The sequence below is a fragment of the Perognathus longimembris genome, chromosome 9 (assembly GCF_023159225.1).
Source record: "Perognathus longimembris pacificus isolate PPM17 chromosome 9, ASM2315922v1, whole genome shotgun sequence".
NCBI classification, from domain to species: Eukaryota; Metazoa; Chordata; class Mammalia; order Rodentia; family Heteromyidae; genus Perognathus; species Perognathus longimembris.
Genome location: NC_063169.1, coordinates 43,801,684 through 43,828,403, shown reverse-complemented (window position 1 = coordinate 43,828,403; position 26,720 = coordinate 43,801,684). Strand labels below are relative to the sequence as shown.

The following is a 26,720-nucleotide window of genomic DNA, read 5'->3' as shown; positions in this document are numbered from 1 at the left end:
ATAATTTAAAATGGTTAATAATATCATTATAGATTTTATTCTTTGTCAAAGGATGTTTAGAATCAAGTTACAGAACTACCTGTGATAATTGGCGAAACTCCAAAGCAAGGCAGTGTGAAGTTCAAACTGATATGGAGGGAGGATGGGAAAATGTAAAGTCTAACACACGTGCTGGTAATAAACTTTATCCTTGGAGCTTGTTAAGAGCTATGGTTTTCTTTTTTTTTTTTTTTTCAACAGAACTGCCCAAGGGAAAAAGTAAGGGATTGCATGCGTAGCTGCGTAGCTACATTTTTGTCCTTGCTACCACTGTCATTGGCCTGCTGGTCTGTTTAGACCTGCAATTTTAAACCTTGCTTTTATGTGTGCTATGTACCTGAACCCAGTTGATTTCTTTTTGTCAGAATGAAGGATATTACAAATGTAACTCTAACCCCTGGGTACATCACCTTTCAATAAAATTAAATTTTAAAAAAAGAATGAAGGATATAAAATCTAAAGTTCAGAGTAGCATAGCCAGCATTCTTAGAACTACCATTTACTACACATATGTAAATTTAGTACTTGTAACCTAATTTAATTCTAGATTCTAAGAAAATACTCAATAGAAGTCCTTTGACCAATTTGCTTTTTTATCCTCTTCCCACTATGTTTCTTCCTGAATAACCCCTACATACTTTAGTATGCTCTTGTCAGATGTAGCACTTTTTTCCATAAATGATTTTCTTCCAAGAGGCACTATAGCTTTGTGAAATAGAATTTCTTGATCCCTACCTGCAGCCTTGCTCAATTACTTGGGTACAGTGCTAAAGCTGGTTGAAAGAAATTAATAAATAAAGTTGCAAACCTTGAAGTTGTATGTTTTACAATATACATACTCCTCTGAAGAAAATTTCACATATTTGACACATGAAAATTAATAACAACTGACCGCTACTCAATTATCCATTAAACATTAGCACTTTTCTAGGAATGTAAAGATTTTAAGATACTACAGATTTTTTTTAAAGTATGCAGCAATTCTAAAAGTGTTTACGTATGAACTAGCCCCATGCAAAGTTACGATGGTGAGAGCTATGGTATGTCATAAAAATGTTCAAACATATACTGTAGAAAGAATTGTGAAACTATGCTATAGCCCAACCAGAGGGAGCAATTTGTCAATAGAGAAGTATGTGCTTGTTCATCCCCCTAGATTTATGAGTGAACACAGCTGCTGATGAGTTCTGGCCCAGATATACAGAAGCCATTTCATAAAGCATTTCACCAGTAAAAAAATGGAAGAAAACGAAAGAATAAAAAGCGCCATTAATGCATATATATACACACACATCCACATATATACATATATATGTATGTACATATGTGTGTCTAAATGTGTGTTTTTATATGTATATACAAATGTATGTTTAAACTTAAGGCCCTACCATTATTGCATTTTATATGATTTAAAAGTTTCTGTAGCTACACTGCACCTCCTGGGCACTCCTCAAAGCATTGCAATATTTAACAAATAAATATGACTTTTAAGGAATTCAGTAAAAGCCAACTGTTTCCACTCATTGAGAAGGTCTATGGACTTTAACCTGAGTGACAATTATGGGAAGAAACCCTTTTCTTCCTAAGAACTATTAATTCTTTTCAAATAAACTTGTTTGCTCTGGTTGTTACCTATTTTTGCCTTTGGCTGTTATTTATGGTGGTGTCTTTGAATTTACTTGATTTGCATGTTTTATGTCTTTAAGATTGCCTTGTGCAATTGTATAGTTTTCTTGTGTATTTTGTTTATAGTTTTCTAGTTATCATAATTCTCAAAGTTAATTGTTTTGTTTTGGCTTAAAAATAAATATGATAAAGAAATCAGGATGAAAAGTAGCCAACATTTTGTAAATTTCTGTCTTGTACATCTTTTTGTTTTTTCAAAAAAGTGACAGCAACAACAACAACAGTAGCAACAAGGAAATAATCCTGAATCAATCACAGGCATAATTTGGTAGTCCTTGTAGCATTCATGAATTAATTTATATGTATTAAGCTAATGGAGGTAACACAACAATTACATTCCGCAGTATCCCTTCTAAGGAAAATTATGCAGTGTCTCTTCTGACATAGCATTATTTCAAATTATCAGAGATACCTCTCTGCTTATAGGATGGTTTTCTAATATTAGAGGGGGAACCTTTCACTTTGAATATCATCATCAGTTGTTGTTTTATTTATTTTTTTTAGTTTTTGGGGCGGGGGGTCAAGCCACTTTATTGTGGCTCGGAGGTGGGGAGAGGTTGAACATGCACTGAAGACGGCAAATACGCATCCTCCACGCAGGAGGCCCCTACTGAGCCCGCTGTCTCTGGTGTTTTATTTTGCTATACAACTACATGGGTTTCAGTATTTTCTGATGCCATCTCTCTACATATGTCACAGAAATGTTTCATAACTTCAGCTTTCTTTTTTTTGGGCGGGGGGGGGGGGCAGTCCTAGGCCGTGAACTCAGGGCTTGAGCACTGTCCCTGGCTTCTTTTTTGCTCAAGGCTAGCACTCTGCCACTTGAGCCACAGCGCCACTTCTGGCCATTTTCTGTATATGTGGTGCTGAGGAATCAAACCCAGGGCCTCATGTATACAAGGCAAGCACTCTTGCCACTAGGCCATATTCCCAGCCCATAACTTCAGCTTTCATTCAGCAACTAAATAAACAAATCATTTAATGACTTCCCATTTGAAGACAATGTTTAGTAATGTTTTCTTTAGGCTTAATTTTAGCTAGGCCACCTATGCTTCTTCCTTTAAACTTGCCACACATAGCCAAATGATTCATTTTATTGGTCTTAGTGCCTAAAGTTGCCTGAGAAGAGATGAGTTGTTTGTTATGAATACATTAGTACAAGCCTAGGAAATGAAATTGCCTGTGGGGTGATTGATGTGATGTCCATAGGAAACAGTACAACATAAGAGATGACTCATAGAAAATTTTCTGCATAAAAATGTCTTTCTGTCTTCAGAACCTTTTTCTTAAATGAAACTAAGAAAATTATCTATTGTTTTTCTTTAAAAGCTCAAATAGCATTGTGTTTCCACTGTAGCATTACTTGATAATAGTCTTTTAATTTGACTAGCTTTTCAAAATCTAAAATAAATGAGAAAGGAATACAGACAATAGCACTTCATAGAAATTTAGTGCTCATTACAATGGCAGTGTTTATTTCATAGAGAAGCCACAATAATGCTTTGTCTCAGTCAATATTGACAAAAATGGGTTCTGAAAATAGCACATTTCAATTGAGAATTCCCTTAGAAAGTTTTGTCTGATAAATTATGCAAGAGTATTTTGCTTCCTCCTTTATTTTTTGCCTTAAATACAACTCAGCAAGGGATAGCTTAACCAAATTAATCTCTAAACTATAAGAAGAGCCTTGGAAAAGGATCTTCATATGAAACGCATTCTTTTTCATCTCTTGAGAATATTGAATTAGCAGCAGTGAGAGATGAGCTTAATGCCTAGCATTTGCTACACAGGTGTTCTACCATTTGAGCCGTACCCCTAGCTAGCCCATGCATGCATGTATGTATGTATGTATGTATGTATGTATGTATGTATTTGTTTTATTTTTGAATTTTTTGAATTTGTTTTATTTTTGAATTTTATTTTTGAATTCAGGGCCTGTGCATTGCCCCTGGCTTCTTTTTGTTCAAGGCTAGCGCTCTTTCACTTGAGTCACATCACCACATCTGGCTTTTTCTGTATATATGGTGCTGAGGAATTGAACACAAGGTTTCCTGCATGCTAGGCAAGCACTCTACAACTGGGCCCCATTCCCAGGCCCACTAACCCTTATTTACTTTAGTTATTTTTCTGGTAAAATCTTGTATTTTTACCTAGGACAAAAATTGGACAATGGATCTCCTCCCTACAACTCCCACATATGAGACAGAATTCAGTCATCATCGTGCTCTATTTATTTAAATACAAACTTTCTAAAATATTTTTCAAACTGGTCTAAAATCTCATTCCTTCCTTTATCTGCCATAAGACTCTTTGCTCATCCCTCTAAGAAATATTTTTAAGATCTATAATAAGTATACTTTTTTCTTACTTTTTAAATAAATTTCCTCTCTTCTCAATTTTGTTTTTTTTTTGTTTTTTGTTTTTTGTTTTTGGCCAGTCCTGGGCCTTGGACTCAGGGCTTGAGCACTGTCCCTGGCTTCCTTTTGCTCAAGGCCGGCACTCTGCCACTTGAGCCACAGTGCCACTCTGGCCGTTTTCTGTATATGTGGTGCTGGGGAATCGAACCCAGGGCCTCATGTATACAAGGCAAGCTCTCTTGCCACTAGGCCATATCCCCAGCCCCCTCTCTTCTCAATTTTTTATTACTTTTAATTCAAAATTTATTTTTTATAAAAATGACAGAAAATTTAATTTATTTCCATTCTTTACAGATTCTGTTTTGTTTTACTGGTTTTTAATCTTAAGAAACATTTGAATTTTTTTTAACATTCAGAGTAATTTGATAGTTTTATGAGAAAATGAAATACTTTCTTTTTGTGTACAGCCTTAATGATTTTGAAATGGTTATTAGTTGCTGAAATTCAGCTTCAACATGTTCATGTTGTTGTTAAAATAATTAATTTTAAGCAGCTCTGTTAGCTCATACCTGTAATCCTAGTTACTCAAAAGGCTTGATCTGAGGATCATGTTTTGAAGCCAGCCTGGGCAGAAGAGTCCCCATGAGACTCTTTATGTCCAATTAACCAATCAAAAACCAGAAGTGACACTGTGGCTCAGGAGGTGGAGTGCTAACCTTGTACAGAAAGAGGCCCAGGACAATGTCCAGGCCCTGAGTCTAAGCCCCACAATAAGTAAATTTAGCTGGGTAAGGATGGCTCATACCTGTTATCCTAACTATTCAGTTTGCTGAGATAAGAGAACCAGAGTTTGAAGCCAGGGACAGAAACAACTGTGAATGTCCATTTCTAATTAATCAGTAAAAACCTGGAATGGAGAAGGCATGGCTCAAGCCATCAGCAATCAAGATGGAGGGTATGAAGGTTTAAGTTCAAATCTAACTAAATGTAAAAAAAAGAAAAAGTTAGTACACATAAAACTTAAAGGATAAACATATATATAATACCCAGGGTAGCCAAATCAAATACAGTGACAACAAGGGCTAGACCATAGGGAAGAAAAACCAAGAACAAAGAAATAATTTTACATAGCACATTAAAAATGTCAACAACAATGAATACCACTTATTTCCATATCTTGGAGTTCATTTTGCTTAGCATCAACTTACATGAAGGGGAACATCAAAATGGTGAAACAAAAGACAAAGGGTGGACAATGCAACAGCAATACTTAAAAGAAATTATATTGTAAACTAATTGTACAGCTTCGGGGAGGTGGAGGGAAGGTGGGAGAAAATGAGGGAGTAGGTAACAAGTTTGATAAGAAATGAAGTCACTACCTTTCATATGTAACTGTGAACCCTCTGTACATCACCTTGACAATAAAAATAAATAAAAAATAAAACTTAAATGGTAAAAATACTAACAGTAATAATATTTTTAGAACAGGAAAAGAAAGAAAAACATGCAGAACCAGGTAAGTTCTAAGTTTCTTCTGTTTTTGTAATTTTCCAATATTATTTCTTAATTGAATATTGAATTATAAGTGACTAGCTTGAAATAATGATTTTTTTTCTTTTCTCATTTAACACAGCAAAATCACCAAAGAAAGACCATCCAGGTTGGTATGATTTGTGTAGTTGGACTGTTTCTATTAATGCTTGTAGGCAGACTCAGTCTCAGTAACACTAGAAGATAGGAAATAAGTGATTATTTCAGCATTTTCCACCAACAGCCATATTTAACTCTGGAATTTCTGTCCTCTTTATGAGTACAGTCTATGTTTCCATCAGTGAAATCCCACAAGTAGACCATAACACAGTTTCATACATATGCATATAAGCAGAAGCTAAGAACCAACATTCAAATACAAACATGGAGAGCCCTACAAAATGGCTAGTAAAGCAACTAAATTGAAAAATTAAAAGTTAAATATCACAGGCTATATTGGACATCAAGATATACAATAATTTAAATGTATGGAGATCACATATATTTGTGTGCATATTTGTATGCATATATATATATATATATTCCAAGATGTGATTATAATGCAACAATTTAACAGTGGTTAGCGATATTGTTAAAATTAGAACCATCAGAGAAGTTGTTGAGTGATTTCTTTCTTTTCATACTATTTTAAGAACTGATGACTGTGCATTTGTATGAATATAAAAATCATCAAATGCTTTGAGAACTTAAAATGGAAAACAGTGAAGGAGCATTCTCTGTTTGAAGATGGTATATGATAAAATCAAAATAATCTGGAATTCATGGAAAATATTTGTTATCAAGTTACTTCCCAGAAAATGGTAGGGTGGTGTTTTCTCTTTTCCAGATCCACTTTTCCTCAATTGCCAGGAAAAAAAAAATATATATATATATATGTATATATATATATATATATATTCTTCAGACAAAACTTTGAAGTTTCAGTTATAATTATTTTAGAAAGAGTAGGCAAACATTAATTCGTGTAGATCTTATTCTTTCTTGTTATTAACAGCTCCAAGTGAAAAACAAGTAAAAACAAGTATGTTGAACAACAGTTTTTAAAAAGCTTACTTATTTTTTAACAGCTTACTCATTTCAGTTTTCTGCTATGGAATTTGCTAATGCTAATTTTTAAGGCTGGCTTACCAAATGTTCTGTGTATGATTATTTGTTATGTTGCAACAACATGCAAAAATACTGCTGTCTTTCTTTTCTGTGAATCCATTTTATGCAAATATAGAACTTTAACTTGTAAATATTGAATTTTCCCATCATAATCTGTCTTGTCATTTGTTTGTGCTTTTGCCTCTTCCTCTACAAAGCTAGCTCTTCCAATTATTGAAAAATCCTAAGAATTACTAACTTGTTCAATCTAATTTTTCTGAAACTGAGGTCTTAAATGAAATCTTGTCTCCCTCAATGTTTTCCTAACATTTATTTTGTAGAATCATCATTTTATTTCAATGTTTATGTTCTTAGATATGAAGTATTAACTAATAACCAACCATAATAGGACACTCGCATCAATGATAGCTTTGACAATATGCTGAGGGAAATATGCTCACTTCCCCTAGTATTTCTCAATTGTCATTAGTAAAAATTACTTTAAACACAAGCATTTTACAGCAAGTAAAACTATGGTTATCTCCTTTAAGTTTCATATATGGACTTTATAATTAAATCACAATGAAAGATATAATTGTTTGAATTTTTCTTTTAAGTTAGAGAAAATAAATATTGAGGGCAGGATGGGGAATATGGCCTAGTGGCAAGAGTGCTTTCCTTGTATACATGAAACCCTGGGTTCGATTCCTCAGCACCACGTATATATAGACAGCAGCCAGATGTGGTGCTGTGGCTCAAGTGGCAGAGTGCTAGCCTTGAGTGAAAAAAACAAAAAAAAAGCCAGGGACAGTGCCCTGAGTTCAAGGCCCAAGACTGGCCAAAAACAAAAAACAAACAAATAAAAAAACAACACAAAGAACAGTAAATATTGAGGGCGATACTAGTACGTTAAAAATGTATTTTATTTCTTGTTGGATATTTTTTAGATAAGTCATCTTGTTTATAGGATATTTTAGTATAATTAGAAAGTATATTAAGAAGCTTGGTGTGAAAGACTTGCCTTTTGTTTTAACAAAAACTTCATGGCTGGAGTTGTTCAAATAGATATAGATAACTTTACAAGAGTGGGTTAGCATGAAACTAGACTTCCATTTCATGTTCATAAAAGTTTTGAATTTAAAGTTGAATATAAAGCTAATTGGATCTCTGTGTCATGGATGACTGAGCATGCTAACATTTATTCTGTAAAAATACATAATCAAGAAAATTCATAAAACAAAACTGGTAATTTTGTAACTCTGATAGAGAATTTTTGATTGAAAATTACTCTGAAAATTAACAATTTCTTACTCAGAAATGTGACATATGGATAAAAATGTTCATCTGCAAACAACATCTGTAAACACTCCAATCTGTGGAGCTCTCCAATCGAGTTCTGAAGACATCAGCATCTTTTGTAAGAAATTAGAAAGTTAGGTTGCTAAACTATTTAAACTCAATATTAAAAATATCAAGGGTTAATATTTAGCTCCTTATACAGTTAAGCTATTTTGACTTGGCATGGACATTATCCTTCAATAAAAACAATAATCAACATTAATTCATAAACTGTCTACGTTCTCTAAAAATATCATGTGTTCAACTATTTGTTCAACCACTAAAAGAAATGTTTTTGATTTAAGATTGATAGCAAAATTTGCATAGCTGTTTTTAATAGTGGAATCCATGTGAAGATAATTCCTAGCATAAATATTTAATACTTTTACAAATATTTCCAAAAAGCCTTTAAATATTCCATATTCTTTTGTGTAGAGAACCTCCACATCTTAAGTATGATTTTACACTGTCTTAAATGATGAGGGCAAATATAGGTAAGACATGTAGCTGAATTAACATGAATCAATTATTTATGTGATAGAATCCCATGATATTGAATTTAAAAGGAAAGCTGAAATGGACAAAGCTAGTCCATGGAAAAAACAAAAAATTATTAACGATGGGTTAAAGAAATGACTACAATCTACCCTCAGTTTTGAAATTTCCAGGAATAATAAAATTCTATAGGAGAAATACCAAGCAAGGACAAGCTCTGTGCTTGTTATCTATTCTCATAGAAACTTGTTTATATTGATGCCCTTTAAAACATACTATAAGGAGATTTTATTACTGGGCCTCTGGCTGTGTTCATTATTTTCTTTCCCAGTATTTAATTGAGGCAATACTAAGGAGGCTCTTCCTCATCTGAAAGTACATGCCTCTAGGCATGGTGTTGCTGAAAGAAGAGTGTTGGCAGTGAGGGAGGACTGTGAAGTCTAGATTTACAATTTCCGCAAGTCAGCACAGATTCGTTCGTTATCACAGTATAAGCAAAAAGAAGCTCGATGCAAAGGAATTGATGTGTTGGTGAAAGCCTGCAATTCCATCTACTCAGGATGTGAAGATGGGAAGGCCTGAAGTATAAGGCCAGCCCAGGTACAAATTTAGCAAGACCTCAATCTAAACCAGCAAGCCAAGTAATGAATGGGGCACCCGATATCCTAGGTGCATAGGAAGCTACATCAGGGATGCCCATGGTCTGAGGTTTGCCATAATAAAAAATGTGAGGTACTAACTGAAAAACAACTAAAGAAAAACAGGTGCAAATGGTAGCATATATGCTCAATAAGTACAAATCTGCACATCTAAACCCAAATACCAAAATAAAACAAACAAAAACCTCAACAATCATTTAAGTTTAAAAAGCAAATAAAAACTGGGATAGGTATAACCTAGTACAGTGAACAACTCTTGGAATACTCATAGTTCCACATCTGAATATTTTATTTCCCTGTATAGCAAATACTTCCTTATAGGAAAGTTTCAGATTTTATTAAAGGACTCTAAAGACCTTCCTTAAAAAGTCCAGTGAGGAAGCCCCTCTGCTTTTTCTCTTCACTTAGAAATAATTTTGAATGATGTTTGAGCAGGGTGCTTGTGGCTTATGCTGTAATCCTAGCTACACAGGAGGCTAAGATCTGAGGATTGTAGTTCAAAGCCAGCCCATGTAATAAAGTACATAAGACTCTTATCTCCATTTATCCACCAGAAAACTGGAAGTTGAGCTGTAGCTCAAAGTGGTAGAGCACTAGCCTTTGGCAAAAGAGCTCATGGATAGTGCTTAGGTCCTAAATTCAAGCCCCATGACCAACAGCAACAACAATAACAAAAAAAAGTGGGGGGCAGAGGGGAAGAAAGGAATCTTTAGCCAGAAAAAGTGTGATGAGGAAACTTTAAGGTAAAATAAAATTTAAAATTTACATGATTTACTCTTTTTTAAATGCTAAATAAAATATACTAACAGACTATAAAAAATACTACAAAATATATCTAATCCCTTCCCTACAATTCCTTGCTGTATCTTCTAGTACTGTAGCTATCAAAACAGAAATTAGATTAGACATGTCTAAGATTAGACATGTCTAAGCAGAGAGAACCAGACACATAGAATCTTTTTAGATTATAAAGTATTTTGGTAGTCTAACACCATCCATGCTAAATTTTCACAAAAGGATGTATTACCAATGTTTGCTGAATAGAATGGCGGGGGGGGGGGGGTGGATATAGTAAGGTATTAGTCTGAAGAAAAATTCAGAGCCATAGGAACTGTTTGGACTACAGAAATGATAGAAGTCACTGAGGTAAATGGATAAAGATCAAAGTGATATTAGTCCTTAGGGGAAATTTATTTACCAAATCCACACAGTGAGTAATAAACCAACAGTATAAGTGTCTTCTGGGAACTGGTTAGATATGTAGATTCTCAGGCTGGACCACATAATGATTGAGTCAACTCCCTGGATGCAGTCTCTGTGTTTGAACAAAACTCTGGGATGAAGGCTAGGAATATGGCCTAATGGTAGAGTGCTTGCCTCGCATACATGAAGCCCTATGTTTGATTCTTCAGCACCACATATATAGTTATATATAAAAAAGCCAGAAGTGGAGCTGTGGCTCAAGTGGTAGAATGCTAGCCTTGAGTAAAAAGAAGCCAGGGTTAGTGCTCAAGCCATGAGTTGAAGCCCTAGGTCTTGCAAAAACAAACAAACAAACAAAAAACAAAACTCTGGGATGAGTGAGAGATGTACTGAACTTGCAGACCCACTCATCTAAGTCTATCTGAAGGGAATATGAGGGAGCTAGGTCCTAAGGCTCGGAGTCCTGAGACAGCATAAAGAAGAGGGTATGATTTCCAACCTGAGCACTTTATATTAGAAGTCTTTTGTTTTCTCCTACTGAGGAAGACCTGAAAGTCTTCCTTCCTATGCCTGATACCCTTCAGTTTCTGGGGCACAGGGAGGACAAGGCTGTGAAGCTACCTGGCCTGTTGATTCCTTGTTTCTGGAGCCTTATCTGAAGAATAAACATGGGAATGGGTGTGTTACATACAAATGCCAATGAAAACAAATATGAGGGCTGGAAATATGGCCTAGTGGTAGAGTGCCTGCCTAGCATGCATGAAGCCCTGGATTCGATTCCTCAGGACCACATATACAGAAAAAGCCAGAAGTGAAACTGTGGCTCAAGTGGCAGAGTGATAGCCTTGAGGAAAAAGAGTCCAGGGACAATTCTCAGGTCCTGAGTTCAAGCCCCAGGACTGGCAAAAAAAAAAAAAAAAAAAAAAAAAAAAAAAAAACCCACCAAAAATCCTGAAATAAAAGTGAAAATATGAAGTCAAGAAGAATAACCTCATACAAAAAAAATGTACTAAAGGAGCAACTAAATGATTCCAAAAACACTACCACTTCATTATTTTTCTTACTTTTCTGTGGACTCCAGAGTTAAGATTCCAAAATTTGAATAAAAACCATTATTACAGAATATGTCTTCATGGCAGCGCTCTTAACTTCCATGAAATCTGAGGAAGCCATTTGTGGCCTTCATAATTCTCTCTCTTCCTCTCTCAGCAATATTCAAGTGGAATCTCTATAACATTATGCTGATCTTTAGCAATGTAAAGGTAGTTTACTGAGGCCACATTGCTATAAATCAAGAAACAAAGGCATTTCAAACAAAGGAATTTCAAGGCATTTCAAATGCTCTTCTCTAGAAGTCATTACTTAAAATGTGTTTCCCATCTTATTCTACACATTAAGCCATAATAAGAATATATTTAATATCACAAATTATACTTTAGGAGGCAGTTTCTGTATTGTTATTTATTGAAACTAGTTTATTGGGAAATAAAATCATATAACAACTTTGTGTTTGGCTTTCTTTGCAGCTTGCTTTGCTTTCAGGTGTCACTTAGACTTTACCTCATGCTAGCTGGGCTTTTGTCTGACTTACCATATTATAAGGTATTGATCTGCAATCTCTGAGACCCATTTTTCACTCCTTTAATAACTGAATTTTCAGAAACTGAACAAGCCAAAGAAGTTGCTGCTGCCTCCACCAAGAAAGGTAAATGCATTATACTCACAAATTGCAACTCTTTTGTTCAACTCTCTGAAGAAGTAAAAAAAAATTATTAAAAATTAAAATCAACTTAAAAATTATGTTGTCATTGTAACTCATTAATCTAAGCTTTTAAATTTATATACAAGTTAGCACTTAATAAAGCACTTATTCATTGGTTTCACTGTATCATAGATACAGAAACAAGTGCACTTTGGAAATCTGTAATATTTATGCTTTCAAGGCCCTAGCATTATAGGCATGATAGTAACAATATGATTTACTTAGGCTTCTTAATTGATGCTAATAATTATAGTCAAATTGCAAACTAGTTTGGGAATATTGTAGAAATATCCCTGGATTACAGTCATTTCATTCAAATTCAGTATATTTCTTGAAGTGATTAGGGCTGGAACAAATCAACTTTTGATTAACAATTTTCATATGAAATTGTTCACTTGAACAATATGAAATTAAGAAGTTAATGTCATGAGCTCTTGACTTGGGTACAGTATTCTTTTTGAAATGTATTGGGAAGTTTGGAATAAAATCAATAATGTTGCCAGTACCTTTGAAGATATTTTTTAAATAGTAAAACTATCTTGAATACACACTCACATATATGAAACAATTTATCTTCTTTCCCTCCCACCTTACCTTCTTGCATTCTTCCTATTCTTCCTCTCTCCAGTCTTCCTTCCATTTTGGCCCTTTTTCCTCCCTTCTTTCATCCTTTTCCTCTCTTTCTTTCTTTCCTTCTTTCATTATATTCATTCTGAAAAGATCAGTGCCAGTTACCTTACACACATTTCTTACTAGTTTCATTGTTTCTTCAAAAACAACCTGAATTTAACAGATTCCCTACAATAATAGGCTGGGTGCCTGTAACTCAAGCCTGTAATCCTAGCTACTCAGGAGGCTGAGGTCTGAGGACCAAAGATCAAAGCCAATGCAGGCAGGAAACCCCCCCCCCCCCCCATCTCTTGGCTCCAACCAACCACTCAAAAACCAAAAGGGAACTGTACCTCAAAGTTGTAGAGCAATAGCTTTGCACAAAAAATCTAAGCCCTACAACTGACAAAACACACAAAGCAAACAAAAGAGGAAAGCTAAAATTTTGACAAGTGAATTCTAGCTGGACACTTTGCTAACAATATTGAGACATGCTACTGTATACACCATACTGAATCTCATCAACAACACAAACTAGCTGATCGTCTATTATGAATCTCACCAGTGGGTTAAGTAAGCTACATTCATTTTATCGTCTCATTTTTAACTCTTGCATTTCCCCCTGCTGTGAGGTGACATTTTTTGTGATGACACTGTTCAGTTTCTATCAATTCTTCATGGAAAGTTGGTAGAATCCTCTGAACACTCTCACTTAAAGTAATTACTTCAGGGGAGATGAAATGATTTTGTGTGAATAATTTCTACTGTTGATGTTTACCTCGGTAAACAGTAAACCCTCCACTGAGAGAAATAAATCTTAGAGAAAGAATAACTCAAGAATTGTAGTACAGGGCTGGGAATATGGTCTAGCAGCAAGAGTGCTTGCCTTGTATACATGAAGCCCTGGGTTCAATTCCTCAGAACCACATGTATAGAAAAGTCCAGAAGAGGCACTGTGGCTCAAGGGGCAGAGTGCTAGCATTGAGCAAAAAGAAGCCAGGGACAGTGTTCAGGCCCTGAGTCCAAGCACCAGGACTGGCAAAAAAAAAAAAAAAAAAAAAGAATTGTAGTACATACATAAGTCTATTATTTCTCTTTTGACTACGTGTGATTTGGAATGGGCTCATTTAATATTTAAATGAATCTCAAACATGATTACATTATCCTTTCAGTTGATTAAGCCATGGGAAGTTTGAATATAAAGGAGAATCTTGTTGACATTTGCAAGACACTAAGTGACTCTTGCAATAACCTGCAACATAACCCAACCCAATTAATCATAGTGCCTTCAAGTGGAATTCTTTGCAGAGCTTGTTTATCAAAACACAGTGCAGAAGAATCAAGTTGAAAAACATGGAAATGCTAGCGGCAACACTGCAAGAGATTATTACATTTTTTCTCTTATTCTTTAAGATTAGATCTAAGGTTTCAATTGCATTATAAAGAGATGAGGAATACATTAAAAAACATGGAGACTACCTTTTCATAAAAACAAAGTATTTGGCACTGAACCCATTGCAGAATGCTCTCATAAGCACAAGCAGTATTTCTGACTGGATCTTGCCTTTACACCTTATCTTTGCTTTGCAGCTGTACCTGCAAAGAAGGAAGAGAAAACAACCAAGACAGTGGGACAAGGTAAAAAAAAAATGAAGGAGATTGACATTATCTTCTTTAGAAAGACAACAGCATGCAGAGCAAAGCAATGGATTCAGACAGGCGGAAGAAAATAACCTTTAAATCTGTTGCTGGATATCACTGTCCTTGCATGTTTTTCTGTGCCCTGGAGAATGTGAGGAGACAATCTGGGTTTGTTTTTCTTTTGTGTGTAAAGCTCCTAGTATGTATTCAAAACAGGAAAAGTCCACACCGGCTTAATTACATCAGCAGAGATGCTGAAGATCTTTGGGAATAAGGAAGTCAGCTGAGGGAAACTAGAAGATATGTTCTTGCTCTGCTTTTATTCAATACCACTTCACTGATTCTGAGCAGATATGAAGGTGACCCAGTCATATTTAAGCAAAAACTATTTGCAATGCCTGAAAATTCATCTGCAAAAGCTAAAACATCGGGGGTGGGGACAGGAATCAATGGCAAAAGTAAGTGAGTTCAGTTTATAGGATGACTTCATTAATTGATTCACCTGAAAAGCCTGACATTTTAGTGTTCTAAGCCACAAAGCCATAGAGTAGCCATGCATTCTATTTTTAAAAGGTGCTATATCATAATTAGATCACTGCAGAAAATGCTTCAGGAAAATGCTGTAGCATACAGGACCTAAAACATCAAGAGTGACATTATGCCTTGTCCTAGAGCTCAATTACGTGCAAAGATTGGTTAAAGATTAATTTCTTTGGGATTCTCAGAGTAAAAATCTCACATTATAATTGAATTGTTAAAGCTTTCCAGTCTCTTTGGTTTCTGAGTGTCGACTAACACTGTACAAGACTGGATTACTTGTGACCACTTCTTGAAGACAATGAGTACTTTGTCTCAGAAATACGTATTAGGAGCACGGGATCCCCATTTCAGCTGGCTCAATCATGTAAATTCCAGCGTTTAAACTTTTTACTTTAGAAAGAGGGCATTTATTTTCCATTTTGTCAATCTGCCAAGGTGTTGTTAATTCAGTAAGAAAAAATGTGTCAAAGATGCAAAAAGGCACAAGTTCTGGAACATTAAGGCATGTTTTTTCTCTAAAATTAAGTTAAAAGAATCACATCATTTGATTCCATTAAACTTCCCAGTTTGGATCCCTCCAAGTATAAAACATCTCACATTTCAACTGTGGGCTGCTTTTGTTACTACAGATATTACGAATTACCTACACTAATAAAAAGAGCACATAAGAGATCGTCAATTTGCAGATTGACTGTTCATCTTGCCTTATCTTCATATGTGTGTCAGTTTCACTGTGACTCCTGAAGTGGGCAAAAGATCAAAAGGAATTCCTCAAGATATAAAGAGAGTCCTTCAGATCATTTTGTAATTTTTAAATTATTTTACATTTTTTAACATATCAATATTGCACTTTTAGCTCATGTAAAGGAAATTTCTTCTTATATTAACTTTGCAATTCATTTCTACTTTGAATATTATATGAGAGTGGCCTAACTTTTTTTAGCAGAGCATAATAGGAAATCATGTTTTTAAATACATTACCCATTTATGTAATGGTGTATCTTAGCTAATAGTATTTTAAGATTTTAATGAAACTGGAAATGAGGTTGGATAAATCATAGATACCTACACTGTACATATTTCAGCTGAGTATTCTAATATTTATTAATCATTTAGTACATGGCCTTGTGGATAGTAAACAAAAAGTAAGTTTTAACCCATTGAAATATAATTAAGCTTTCATCAAAAATAATTTTTATTCATTTAAATTTGGACTTGTAGAATTAAGAAAAAAACTTTAATTTTTTTGTAATTTTTAATAGATTTCAAATGTACTTTTTGGTATGAATATAATTATGTGTACTGAATTACTAGACTTAATGTGCATTACAATTATACTATGAATGTGTTATCTAGGATGAATTTTATAGTATGGAAAATCCATATTGTTACTATAACTTAGCAAAATAGACCTCATAACATGTATGAGATAGAAATTTATTTATTCCAAATTCTGGTTCTTGATGAATTATATGTAAAAATACAAGAGTGCATACACACATTGCTAGCCATCTCTCTTCATGCACAAAGCAATTTGCTGGTAATAACAGGACAATTCTTCTCAGTACTTCTTCCACACTAAATACTGCTACCCTCAAGGGAAGATGAAGGAATGTAATGGTAACAAATATACAGCATGTTCTATCCTGAAAGTCATCTTTCCACATTTATGAATTCAATCTTGAACAAGTATGTTACATCCTATCAATATAATAATTCATTATTATAAATGGTTCACTTGCTTGTATTCAAATTCTAATATTATTTGTATGTTTTCTTTCTTTGGAATTCTCTTTAAAAATCTATCTTTCTTCTAAAATGTCATTTCCTTTCATTCCATGTTTGTCTCTCAAAATAAAATATTAGTAATAGTTGCTTTGCTTCCAGCTTTGAGTAAGGCAAACCAGATACTCCAAAGAAACATTATAAGGCATGGAAAAATACTAGGGAAAAATATTTAAATGTCCAAATTGCAGGTTTAAAGTTGCAAGCTTCTCCCCGTTTTAAAATTCCTTCCTTTAAAGTGAATTAAATCTTCAGGTAGAAAGGTTTAAAAAAAAAGTTATAAAATCACTGACAAATTATCTTCTTTTCTCTTTCTCTCATTTACTACATGTTCAGTACTACTAAAGCAGTCTTTACATGCTGCTCTATGATTGCATAGCAGTATTGCATAGAGTACGTGTTCAGTAAAAAATTATGGATTTAATGCCAGCTAGATAGATGGAAAGAAATACTCGGATGATCTGGATTTTAGTAAACTGCTTAACAGACTTTGTGACTGAGGTATTATTATCATAAATAAGATTTAATTCCAGCAGTGAAGATGGTCAGATATTTTAGACATTAGAATACAAATGGGTAAATCTTTCTTTGCTCCACATTGAAGAGGAAAACTAGTCCTCATTATTCATTAATTATGTCATTTTGTTATGATGTTTCTGAAACAAAACTGTGGCAAACTCTCACAGGAACAAACATTTATTGGAAAATGAGTTTTATTAATTACTGCTATTGTGAATTCACTAATAGAAATCTTAAAATGGAACAGAATATTAAATAAATCCTGAGACTAATCTATGCACTATGCACTAATATATGTATTCAGAAATACTGGAATTTATCACAGTTTTTTTAATGTCTATAATAATAGATCCAAATGACAAAATCTCCAATAATTTTCAAAATAAAAACATTTTCTATGTAAAACAGTTCCTTAACAGAATATTTCTTATATGAATATATAGAGGCTTTTTTTTCTTAGAGTACATCTGATCAAAATCTCTTTATTTTTAACATCCCTAGATTCCCATGCAAAGGAAAATAATATTTTATAAATATAAATATAAATGTTTTTGGTTACCTGATTTTGTGAAGATAGCCTTGTTATTACAAAAATATTAAGTATTGCTCTTTATCCTTTTGGCAAGTAAAAATCACTTCAATTAATGTATACCAAGAAAAAAGATAAAAACAATTTCAAATTCCATTTAAATAGAAAGATGAAAAGATATTTTTTAAAACTTAAAAAGAATTTGATTGCCTATTTATTATTAACCACAAATAATAAATTAGAACAGAATTATATGCCATTTTATTAAGGATAAAAATAGAAAATATGGACCATACATTTATCAAAGTTCATTTCCTTGTAATAAGAGACTCAATTTTGTTTAATTTTAAAATGTTTAAAAATTTTAAGGAATTATATTTTCCTGAAATCTTTCTGTATTTCTTTGTCTTTGATACTATTCTGTCAAGATTTATACCCTATATAATTGTAATAGTATTATCAATTGTCACAGCAACAGGTGAATCCCAAATTCTAAATGTTATCTTTCTCTGTCTTCCACCTTATTGATTCTTTCATTTTTTTAATGTACTGGTCCTCTTGAAATTGCGATGTATACTTATTGTAGATTTATCCTCTATTTTTGAGTGAATGTTACAAATATCTAACAGTGATGATTTCAAGAGATTATTTGGATAATAGTGTTTATGTAACTGGTGTGTCTAAATTATCAAAAGAGAGACAGAGAGAGAGAGAGACAGAAAGAGACATTGGTGATTTTACATTTAAATTCCATGGAGTAAAAATCAATGTTTAGTTAACACAAATTGTATTTAATTATTTGCTTAATATCTGATTAGTTATTTATTTGCACGTTTATTAACTCATGCTGTTGACCCTCAATAAATGTTAAATGATCATAAAAAATTACTGATTTCTGTGAATTGCAAACTTTTTGAAAAAATATTTTGCTCTCATTATTTAATATTTATTGAGCGCCCACAAAAAGCTAGGCGCTGAGAAGAGGGGTAGGGATCAAGAATGGGCTTCAGAACAAAGATGGTCTATGTACAACATGTGAAATTGAGAACACGTGCTTGTTTATTATTTTACACATTTTTCAAGAGAATGTTTAGCAATCGGTGCTCTCACTTGAGAATTCACTACTTCTTCCCTTTGTCCAATACTTTGAGAATCGCTTATACAATTTTTTATCTTATTTATTTGTGACTTCTTATTTAGATTTCATTTTCTCTCCAATCTCCTTCATCATTTTAATAAATAGATCTGAATTCTACCATGTTAGAACAAGACATGTTCAAAGAAGCTTGTGTTGTTACTGGAGTTTCACAAGGGTTTCCTTTTGCAATACACCATTTGATTCATGTGATTCAAAGGTTAATTGGTAGGGTGGACTTTCAACTATGAAGAAAACTTCAGACAGAAAATGAACCAATGATAACGAGCTTCTTTTTTATTTTTTTTTTATTTTTGCCAGTCCTGGGGTTTGAACTCAGGGCATGAGCACTGTCTCTGAGCTTCTTTTGCTCAAGGCTAGCACTCTGCCACTTGAGCCACAATGCCATTTCTGGCTTTTTCTATATATGTGGTGATGAGGAATCCAACCCAGAGCTTCATGTACATGAGATGAACACTTTACCACTAAGATTCTTTATTGTTGCTGATACACCATAATTAGCGAACATGTGACATAATTACCTATATTTGATGATGGATTAGCGATATATATATATATATATATATATATATATATATATATATATATATATATATATATAAAACAGAGAAATAATCATAATGTTCAAATTTCTATTCACATGAAAATATTATTATGCCTTCTTATCAACATGGATATGAACTATTTGTTTACATCATGTGGCTTCTCTGTCCTTTTTATTTCTCTTAACCATTTTCTGCAATTCATGGAAAAACCCACTAGAATTGTAGGATTACTGCAGAAACATCCTATATACTCTACTTCTGCATTCCATGAAGGAAACACCAATACTACTATCAGTTTTTCAAGGTTCCCCATAAGTAGCTGAATATAAAATTAATTTCCTACTAGAATGCTATAGATCTATTTATCATTAAGCCTCAAGGTGACTTCCAGCTTTGCTTGGCTTACTGCTTCTCCTCACATTCTACTTCCTGTGTCTATACAAAAAAAAAAAATCCACATTCCACAGGTTCTTATGTTCTTCCTTATGTTGGGGATATTTTTTCTTATTCTGTGCTGAGAATCAACCTGTATTAGTTTCAGAATTTATCATAAATGCCAATGTTTCTGGGATATCTTTCCTTCTCTCATCTTGGGAGTTGTCAGTCACTCTTTTGGGGGCCAAGAGCCATGTGGGTGTGTCACTACCATTTTATTTTATCAGTGTATGCATTCCACCACAGACTACATCCCATGCACACTTAGTAGATTTACATCTGACAGCATTAGATAGCAAATAAATATCTATTGAATATATCTAGTCTGACTTTTAAGAACAATTGTCTTTCAATTTTGAAGTTACTATTTCCACAAGGGGTGACTTACAAGGACAGAAACTTTGTCACACTAGCAATAACCATAGGAAAAATGGGTTTTTGATTGTTGAAATGGCATTTGCAAGTAAACCCTCTACAAGAGTCAAAATTTTTATACCATGTACATATCCATCAAAAGGTTAAAGTGGAAATTATTTACACATTTATATTCACATTTAACATATAAGCACTTCAATCTCAAAAGTGTATAAAAAGAATTATACTAAGCAAGTAGGATTATTTCAGTATTGCAAGGCAGTCTCCTTTAATAATTTATTATAGCCCAATCATTCCAATAAATATAGAGAAATTATGTAAAATCAAAAATTTATTGATAATTTTAAAAATAACTCTCAACAAACTAGGAACACTGAGGAACTACTTCAAATTCATGAGACCCTGAGTTCAATTTGCATTACAAAAAATATATAGCATATATATGACATATATATTTAAACGGATAGATATAAATGGAGGTGCAAAGGACCCACGACAATCAATTCAATATTAAAAGAGAACAAAGTTGAAGAAATGACACTACAACACTTCAAAACATAGTGATTATTCAGTAATTAAAACTGTGTACAGGAGAAAGAATATCAAATATATTAATGAAACAGAACAGAGTGCCTGGAAATATACCCACAAACTTTTAACCAGCTGACATTTGACAATTCACTGGAAGAAGAAAAATCTTTTCAATAATAACAACCATAATAAAAGCAACAAAAGAAATCCAAAATGAATTTTACATACTGCACTCAAATTACACATAGTTCCAAAGACAAAAACACAAAACTAAAAAGCTTCTAGAAAATAACATAAAAAAAGATTGAGGTTACTCATAGTTGGGAATAATAAATTTGGGAATAACTTAGAATACAAAATCCAAGACAAGATCTGTGAAATAACATTGATAAAGTTAGCCATCATTCTATTCTGGTAGAATTTTCAAGCACACTAGAAGCAAACAAATATTTATAACCACTTTATTAATACTTGCTAAAACTAGGGAACAACCAAGATGCCCATCAGTTATTTTATGGATCAATAGATTTTGCCATATCTATATAGGAATTTTATTCAGAACTAAATATTAATAAACTATCAACCCACAGACATATAAAGCAATTCTGAATTCTATTTTTTAAATATATATTTTTTATTATCAAACTGAATTACAGAGAGATTACAGATTCATACATTAGGCATTGGATACATTTCTTGTACTGTTTGTTACCTCGTCCCTCTTTCTCCCCTCCCCTTTCCCCTTTTATCTTCCGCCCACCCATGAGTTGTTCAGTTCATTTACACCAAACAGTTTTGCAAGTATTGCTTTTGTAGTTGTTTGTCTTTTTTTTACCCTGTGTCTCTCGATTTTGGTATTCCCTTCCAATTTCCTAGTTCTAATACCAGTATACCCGCTTTCCAATATACTCAGATAAGATACAGAGAAAGTGTAGGTTCAACCACAGGAGGGTGATACAAGACGATCATCAATAATAGAGGCTACAGTTACATATGGCACGTTGAAAGTAGTTACAACTGTGATATAACAATCGTTTCCATAACAAGGAGTTCATTTCACTTAGCATCATCTTATGTGTTCATAAGACTATAGCTATTGCGCTCCTGTGATCCTCTGCTGTGACTTGCCTAAACCTGTGCTAATTATTCCCTATAAGGGAGACCATTGAATCCATGTTTCTTTGGGTCTGGCTCACTTCACTTTGTATAACTTTTTCCAAGTCCTTCCATTTCCTTACAAATGGGGCAATGTCATTCTTTCTGATAGAGGCATAAAATTCCATTGTGTATATGTACATTTTCCTGATCCATTCTTCAACTGAGGGGCATCTGGGTTGGTGCCAGATTCTATCTATGACAAATTGTGCTGCGATGAACATTTTTGTGCTGGTGGCTTTAGTGTGATTTTGTTTGTGGTCTTTTGGATAGATACCCAAAAGTGGGGCTTCTGGGTCATAGGGGAGTTCTATGTTTAGCCTTCTGAAGAATCTCCATACTGCTTGCCAGAGTGGCTGAACCAGTTTACATTCCCACCAACAATGAAGTGGGGTTCCCTTTTGGCCACATCCCCTCCAACAGTTGTTATTGTTAGTTTTCTTGATATAGGACATTCTTACTGGAGTGAGATGGAATCTCAATGTTGTTTTGATTTGCATTTCTTTTATGGCCAGTGATGTAGAACACTTTTTCATATGTCTCTTGGCCATTCTCATTTCTTCCTCAGAGAAGTCTCTTTTTAAGTATCTAGCCTACTTGATGAGGGGGCTATTGGTTCTTTGCGGTTTTGTTTTGGAGGAAGGTATTTTTTTTTTAGTTCTGCATATATTTTAGATATGAGGCCTTTGTCCATTGAATGTGGGCTTTCTGTTTATCTTGCAAGCTATGTCCTTTGCCCTGCAGAAGCTCTGCAGTTTGATGCAGTTCCATTTTTCCATCCTTTCTTTGATTTGTAGCCTTTCTGGGTCTTTGTTAAGAAAGTTCCGTCCTGTGCCAAGGAGCCCAAGTGTTTCTCCTACTCCTTCGATTAGTGTTTTCATGGTGTCTGTTTTGATTTCGAGGTCTTTGATCCATTTGGAATTGATTTTGGTGCAGGGTGATATATAAGGATCTAGTTTTAGTTTGTTGCATGTGTTGAACCAGCATTGCCAGCACCATTTGTTAAAGAAGCTATCTTCCTTCCAGACTATTGTTTTAGCTCCTTTATCAAAGATTAAGTAGGCGTAGTTCTGTGGGTTCATTTCTGGGTTCAATTCTGTTCCATTTGTCTTCAGGCCTGTTCTGGTGCCAATATCAAGCTGTTTTTATTACCATAGCTTTATAATACAACTTGAAGTTGGGTATTGTAATTCCTCCAGCACCGTTCTTTCTGCTTAGGATTGTTTTTGCTATTCTAGGTCTTTTATTGTTCCATATGAATTTCTGGATTGCTTCCTCTATTTCATTAAAGAATGGTGTTGGGATATTAATGGGTATTGCATTGAATTTGTAGATAGCCTTTGGCAATATTGCCATTTTGATTATATTAATCCTCCCAATCCAGGAGCATGGGAGGTTTTTCCATTTTCTTAGTTCTGACTTAATTTCATTTTTCATGTTTTTAAAGTTCTCATCGTAGAGGTCTCTCACTTCTTTGGTTAAGGTTATTCCTAGTACTTTATGTTTTCTGAGGCTATTGCAAAAGGAGTTGTTTTCCTGATTTCAGCCTCAGTCTTTGGGTCGTTAGCATAGAGAAATGCCATTGATTTTTGAGGGTTTATTTTATATCTGCAACTTTGCCAAAGTTTGGATCAGCTCTAGTAGCTTGGGGGTAGAGTCTATGGGGTTCTTTAGGTATAGGATCATATCATCTGCAAAGAGAGAAAGTTTAACTACATCTTTTCCTATTTGGATCCCCTTTATATTTTCTTCTTGCCTAATTGCTCTAGCTAGGAATTCTAGTACTATATTGAAGAGAAGGGGAGAGAGTGGACATCCCTGTCTTGTTCTTGATTTTAAAAAGAATGGCTTTAGTTCTTCACCAGTTAGAGTTATGCTTGCTGTTGGTTTGTCATAAATTGCTTTGATTATATTCAGGAATGTCCCCTGGAACCCCAGTTTTTCCAGGGATTTTAGCATAAATGGGTGCTGGATTTTATCAAACGCTTTCTCTGCATCGAGTGTGGTTCTTAACCTTGCTCCGGTTGATGTGGTGAATTGCATTAATTGACTTGCATATATTGAGCCAAATTTGCAACCCTGGGATGAAACTAGTTTGATCATGGTGTATGATTTTTTTTGATGACCTGCTGAAGTCTATTGGCCAGAATTTTTTTGAGAATTTTTGAGTCTATGTTCATCAGGGAAATTGGTCTATAGTCCTCTTTTTGTGATGAGTCCCTGCTTGGTTTTGGGATGAGGGTTATACTGGCTTCATAGAATGTCTGGTAGTGAATGTTCTCTTTCAATTTCATTGAAGAGTTTGAGAAATATTGGTGTAAGTTCTGTTTTGAAGGCCTTGTAGAATTCTGCTGTGAATCCGTCTGGACCTGGGCTTTTCTTGGATGGGAGATCATTTATTGCCGTTTCTATTTCAATACTGGATATGGGTCTGTTTCGAAGGTTTAAATCTTCATGGTTGAGTTTGGGAATATGAATTTTTTTTAGAAAATCATCCATTTCTTCCAAGTTCTCGAATTAGTTGGCATAAAGGTTTGCAAAATAGTCCCTTATTATGGTCTGAATTTTGGTTGTTTCTGTGGTGATGTTACCTGATTCATCTCTTATCTTCTTTATTTCAGTGTGCTGCCTTCATTTTTTTGGTCAGGTTTGCTAATGGTCTGTCTATCTTGTTGATTTTTTCAAATAACCAACTCTTTGTTTTGTTGATTCGTTCGATGGTGTTTTTTCGTCTCTAATTGATTTAATTCTGATTTGATTTTATCTATTTGCTTTGATCTATTGACTTGGGGTGTGGCTTGTTGTTCTCTTTCAAGAATATTAAAGTGCTTCCTTAAATGGTTGAATTGCTGTTTCTCCAGTTGGTTGGTGAAGGCACTCAGAGGTTCAAATTTTCCTCTGAGTACTGCCTTTACTGTGTCCCAAAGGAGCTAGTCCTGTGTGTCTTCAACTTGGTTGAGTTCCATAAACATTTGAATTTCTGTTTTAATTTCTTCAATGACCCACTGATGGTTCAGCAGTGTGTTGTTTAGTCTCCAAGAACTGTACGATTTTCTGTGGTGGCTGTTTCAGTTGAGCTCTAATTTTATTCCATTGTGGTCTGAGAGAATGCATGGAATGGTTTTGATACTTCTGAATTTGTGCAGATTTTCTTTGTACCCTAACATGTGATCTATTTTGGAGAATGTTCCATGTGCTGCGGAGAAGAATGTGTATTCTGTTGTTGCAGGGTGGAATATTCTGTAGATATTGATTAAGTCTAGTTGGTCTATGCAATTGTTTAGTACTGTGGTTTCTTTGTTCAGTTTTTGGCGTGTTGACCTATCCAGAGGTGATAGTGGAGAGTTAAAGTCCCCAACTATCAATGTGTTTGGGTCTATGAGTGTTTTTATAGTCAGTAGTGTTAGTTTGATGAAGTTGGGTGATCCTGTATTAGGTGTGTAGATATTTAGGATGGTTATATCTTCCTGTAGGAGAGATCCCTTTACTAGTATATAGTAACCTTCTTTGTCTCTTCTTACCTTTTTTAATTTGGAGTCGATTTTGTCTGATATTAGGATTGCAACTCCGGCCTGCTTATGGGGGCCATTTGCTTGATAGATTTGATTCCAGCCTTTCACTTTTAGAAGATGTTTACTTTTGCTGGATAGATGAGTCTCTTGGAGGCAGCAGAAAGATGGGTCTTGATTTTTTGATCCAACTTATGAGCCTATGTCGTTTGATTGGCGAATTAAGTCCTTTAATGTTGAGAGTTAGGATTGAGAGATGATCATTTGTTCCTTTCATTATCCCTATCTTGTTAAAGGCTGACTCTTCCCATTTGTTGATCTGATATTCTGGTTAACTATTTAGGGTTTATTTCTCTGTCTGCATTGGGATCTTGATTATTTTCCTTGTATAGTACATCTTTGAGGACTTTTTGTAAAGCTGGTTTGGTGGAGATATATTGTTTCAGTTTTTCCTTACTGTGGAAGACTTTTATTTGACCTTCAGCTATGAATGAGAGTTTAGCTGGGTACATTATTTTTGGTTGGTAGTTATTCTTATATAGGGTTTGGCATACCTCATTCCAGGCTCTCCTTGCTTTCATGGTTTCTGCTGAGAAGTCTGGGGTAATTCTGATTGCTTTCCCTTTATATGTGATTGTTTACTTCTCCCTAACAGCTTTAAGGATCTCTCATTGGTCTCTATTGATCCTGTTTTGATCACAATGTGTTGGTGGGATGTCCTATTCTGGTCTGGTCGGTTTGGGGTTCTAAATGCTTCTTGTATCTGTATAGGCCTATCCATCTGGATATCTGGGAAGTTCTTGGCTAATATTATGTTAAATAGGTTGCCTATTCCATTAACTCCCTTCTTCAGGTTTTCCTCAACACCTATTATCCTTAAATTGGTCTTTCTGATTGTATCTTGAATCTCCTGGAGCAATCTGTTTTGTTGATTGGATTGGTTTTGTATTGCTTTTTCTTTCTCCATAGATTCTAGGGAATCTTCAGCTCCTGAGATTTGATCCTCTGCTTCAGTTAGTCAGGACTGTAGGCTAGCTACTTGATTTTGAATCTCTTTTCAATCTGGCTGGTCTTTCTGATGATTTCCATGTCCTTGCCATAATTATCTCTTAGGTCCTGTATGGACTTCTTTACTTCATTAGCTTCATTAATTTGGTTTTGAGTGCTGTCTCTCAAATCTTTTAGCTGGGTAGTTATCTTTTCAATTGACTCTTG

The 26,720-nt window shown here is 34.3% G+C and overlaps 1 protein-coding gene across 1 annotated transcript in view; it reads left to right on the top strand.

Moving 5' to 3' along the window:
• Trdn (triadin) overlaps window positions 1-26,720 on the top strand; it is a 296,113-nt gene that overhangs the window by 195,226 nt on the left and 74,167 nt on the right. Inside the window, exons 16-21 of the mRNA XM_048354014.1 lie at window positions 241-258; window positions 5,566-5,598; window positions 5,716-5,742; window positions 6,628-6,654; window positions 12,075-12,119; window positions 14,376-14,423. Of these exons, the coding sequence (XP_048209971.1) occupies window positions 241-258; window positions 5,566-5,598; window positions 5,716-5,742; window positions 6,628-6,654; window positions 12,075-12,119; window positions 14,376-14,423 (198 nt within the window). The remainder of the gene's footprint in view (window positions 1-240; window positions 259-5,565; window positions 5,599-5,715; window positions 5,743-6,627; window positions 6,655-12,074; window positions 12,120-14,375; window positions 14,424-26,720) is intronic.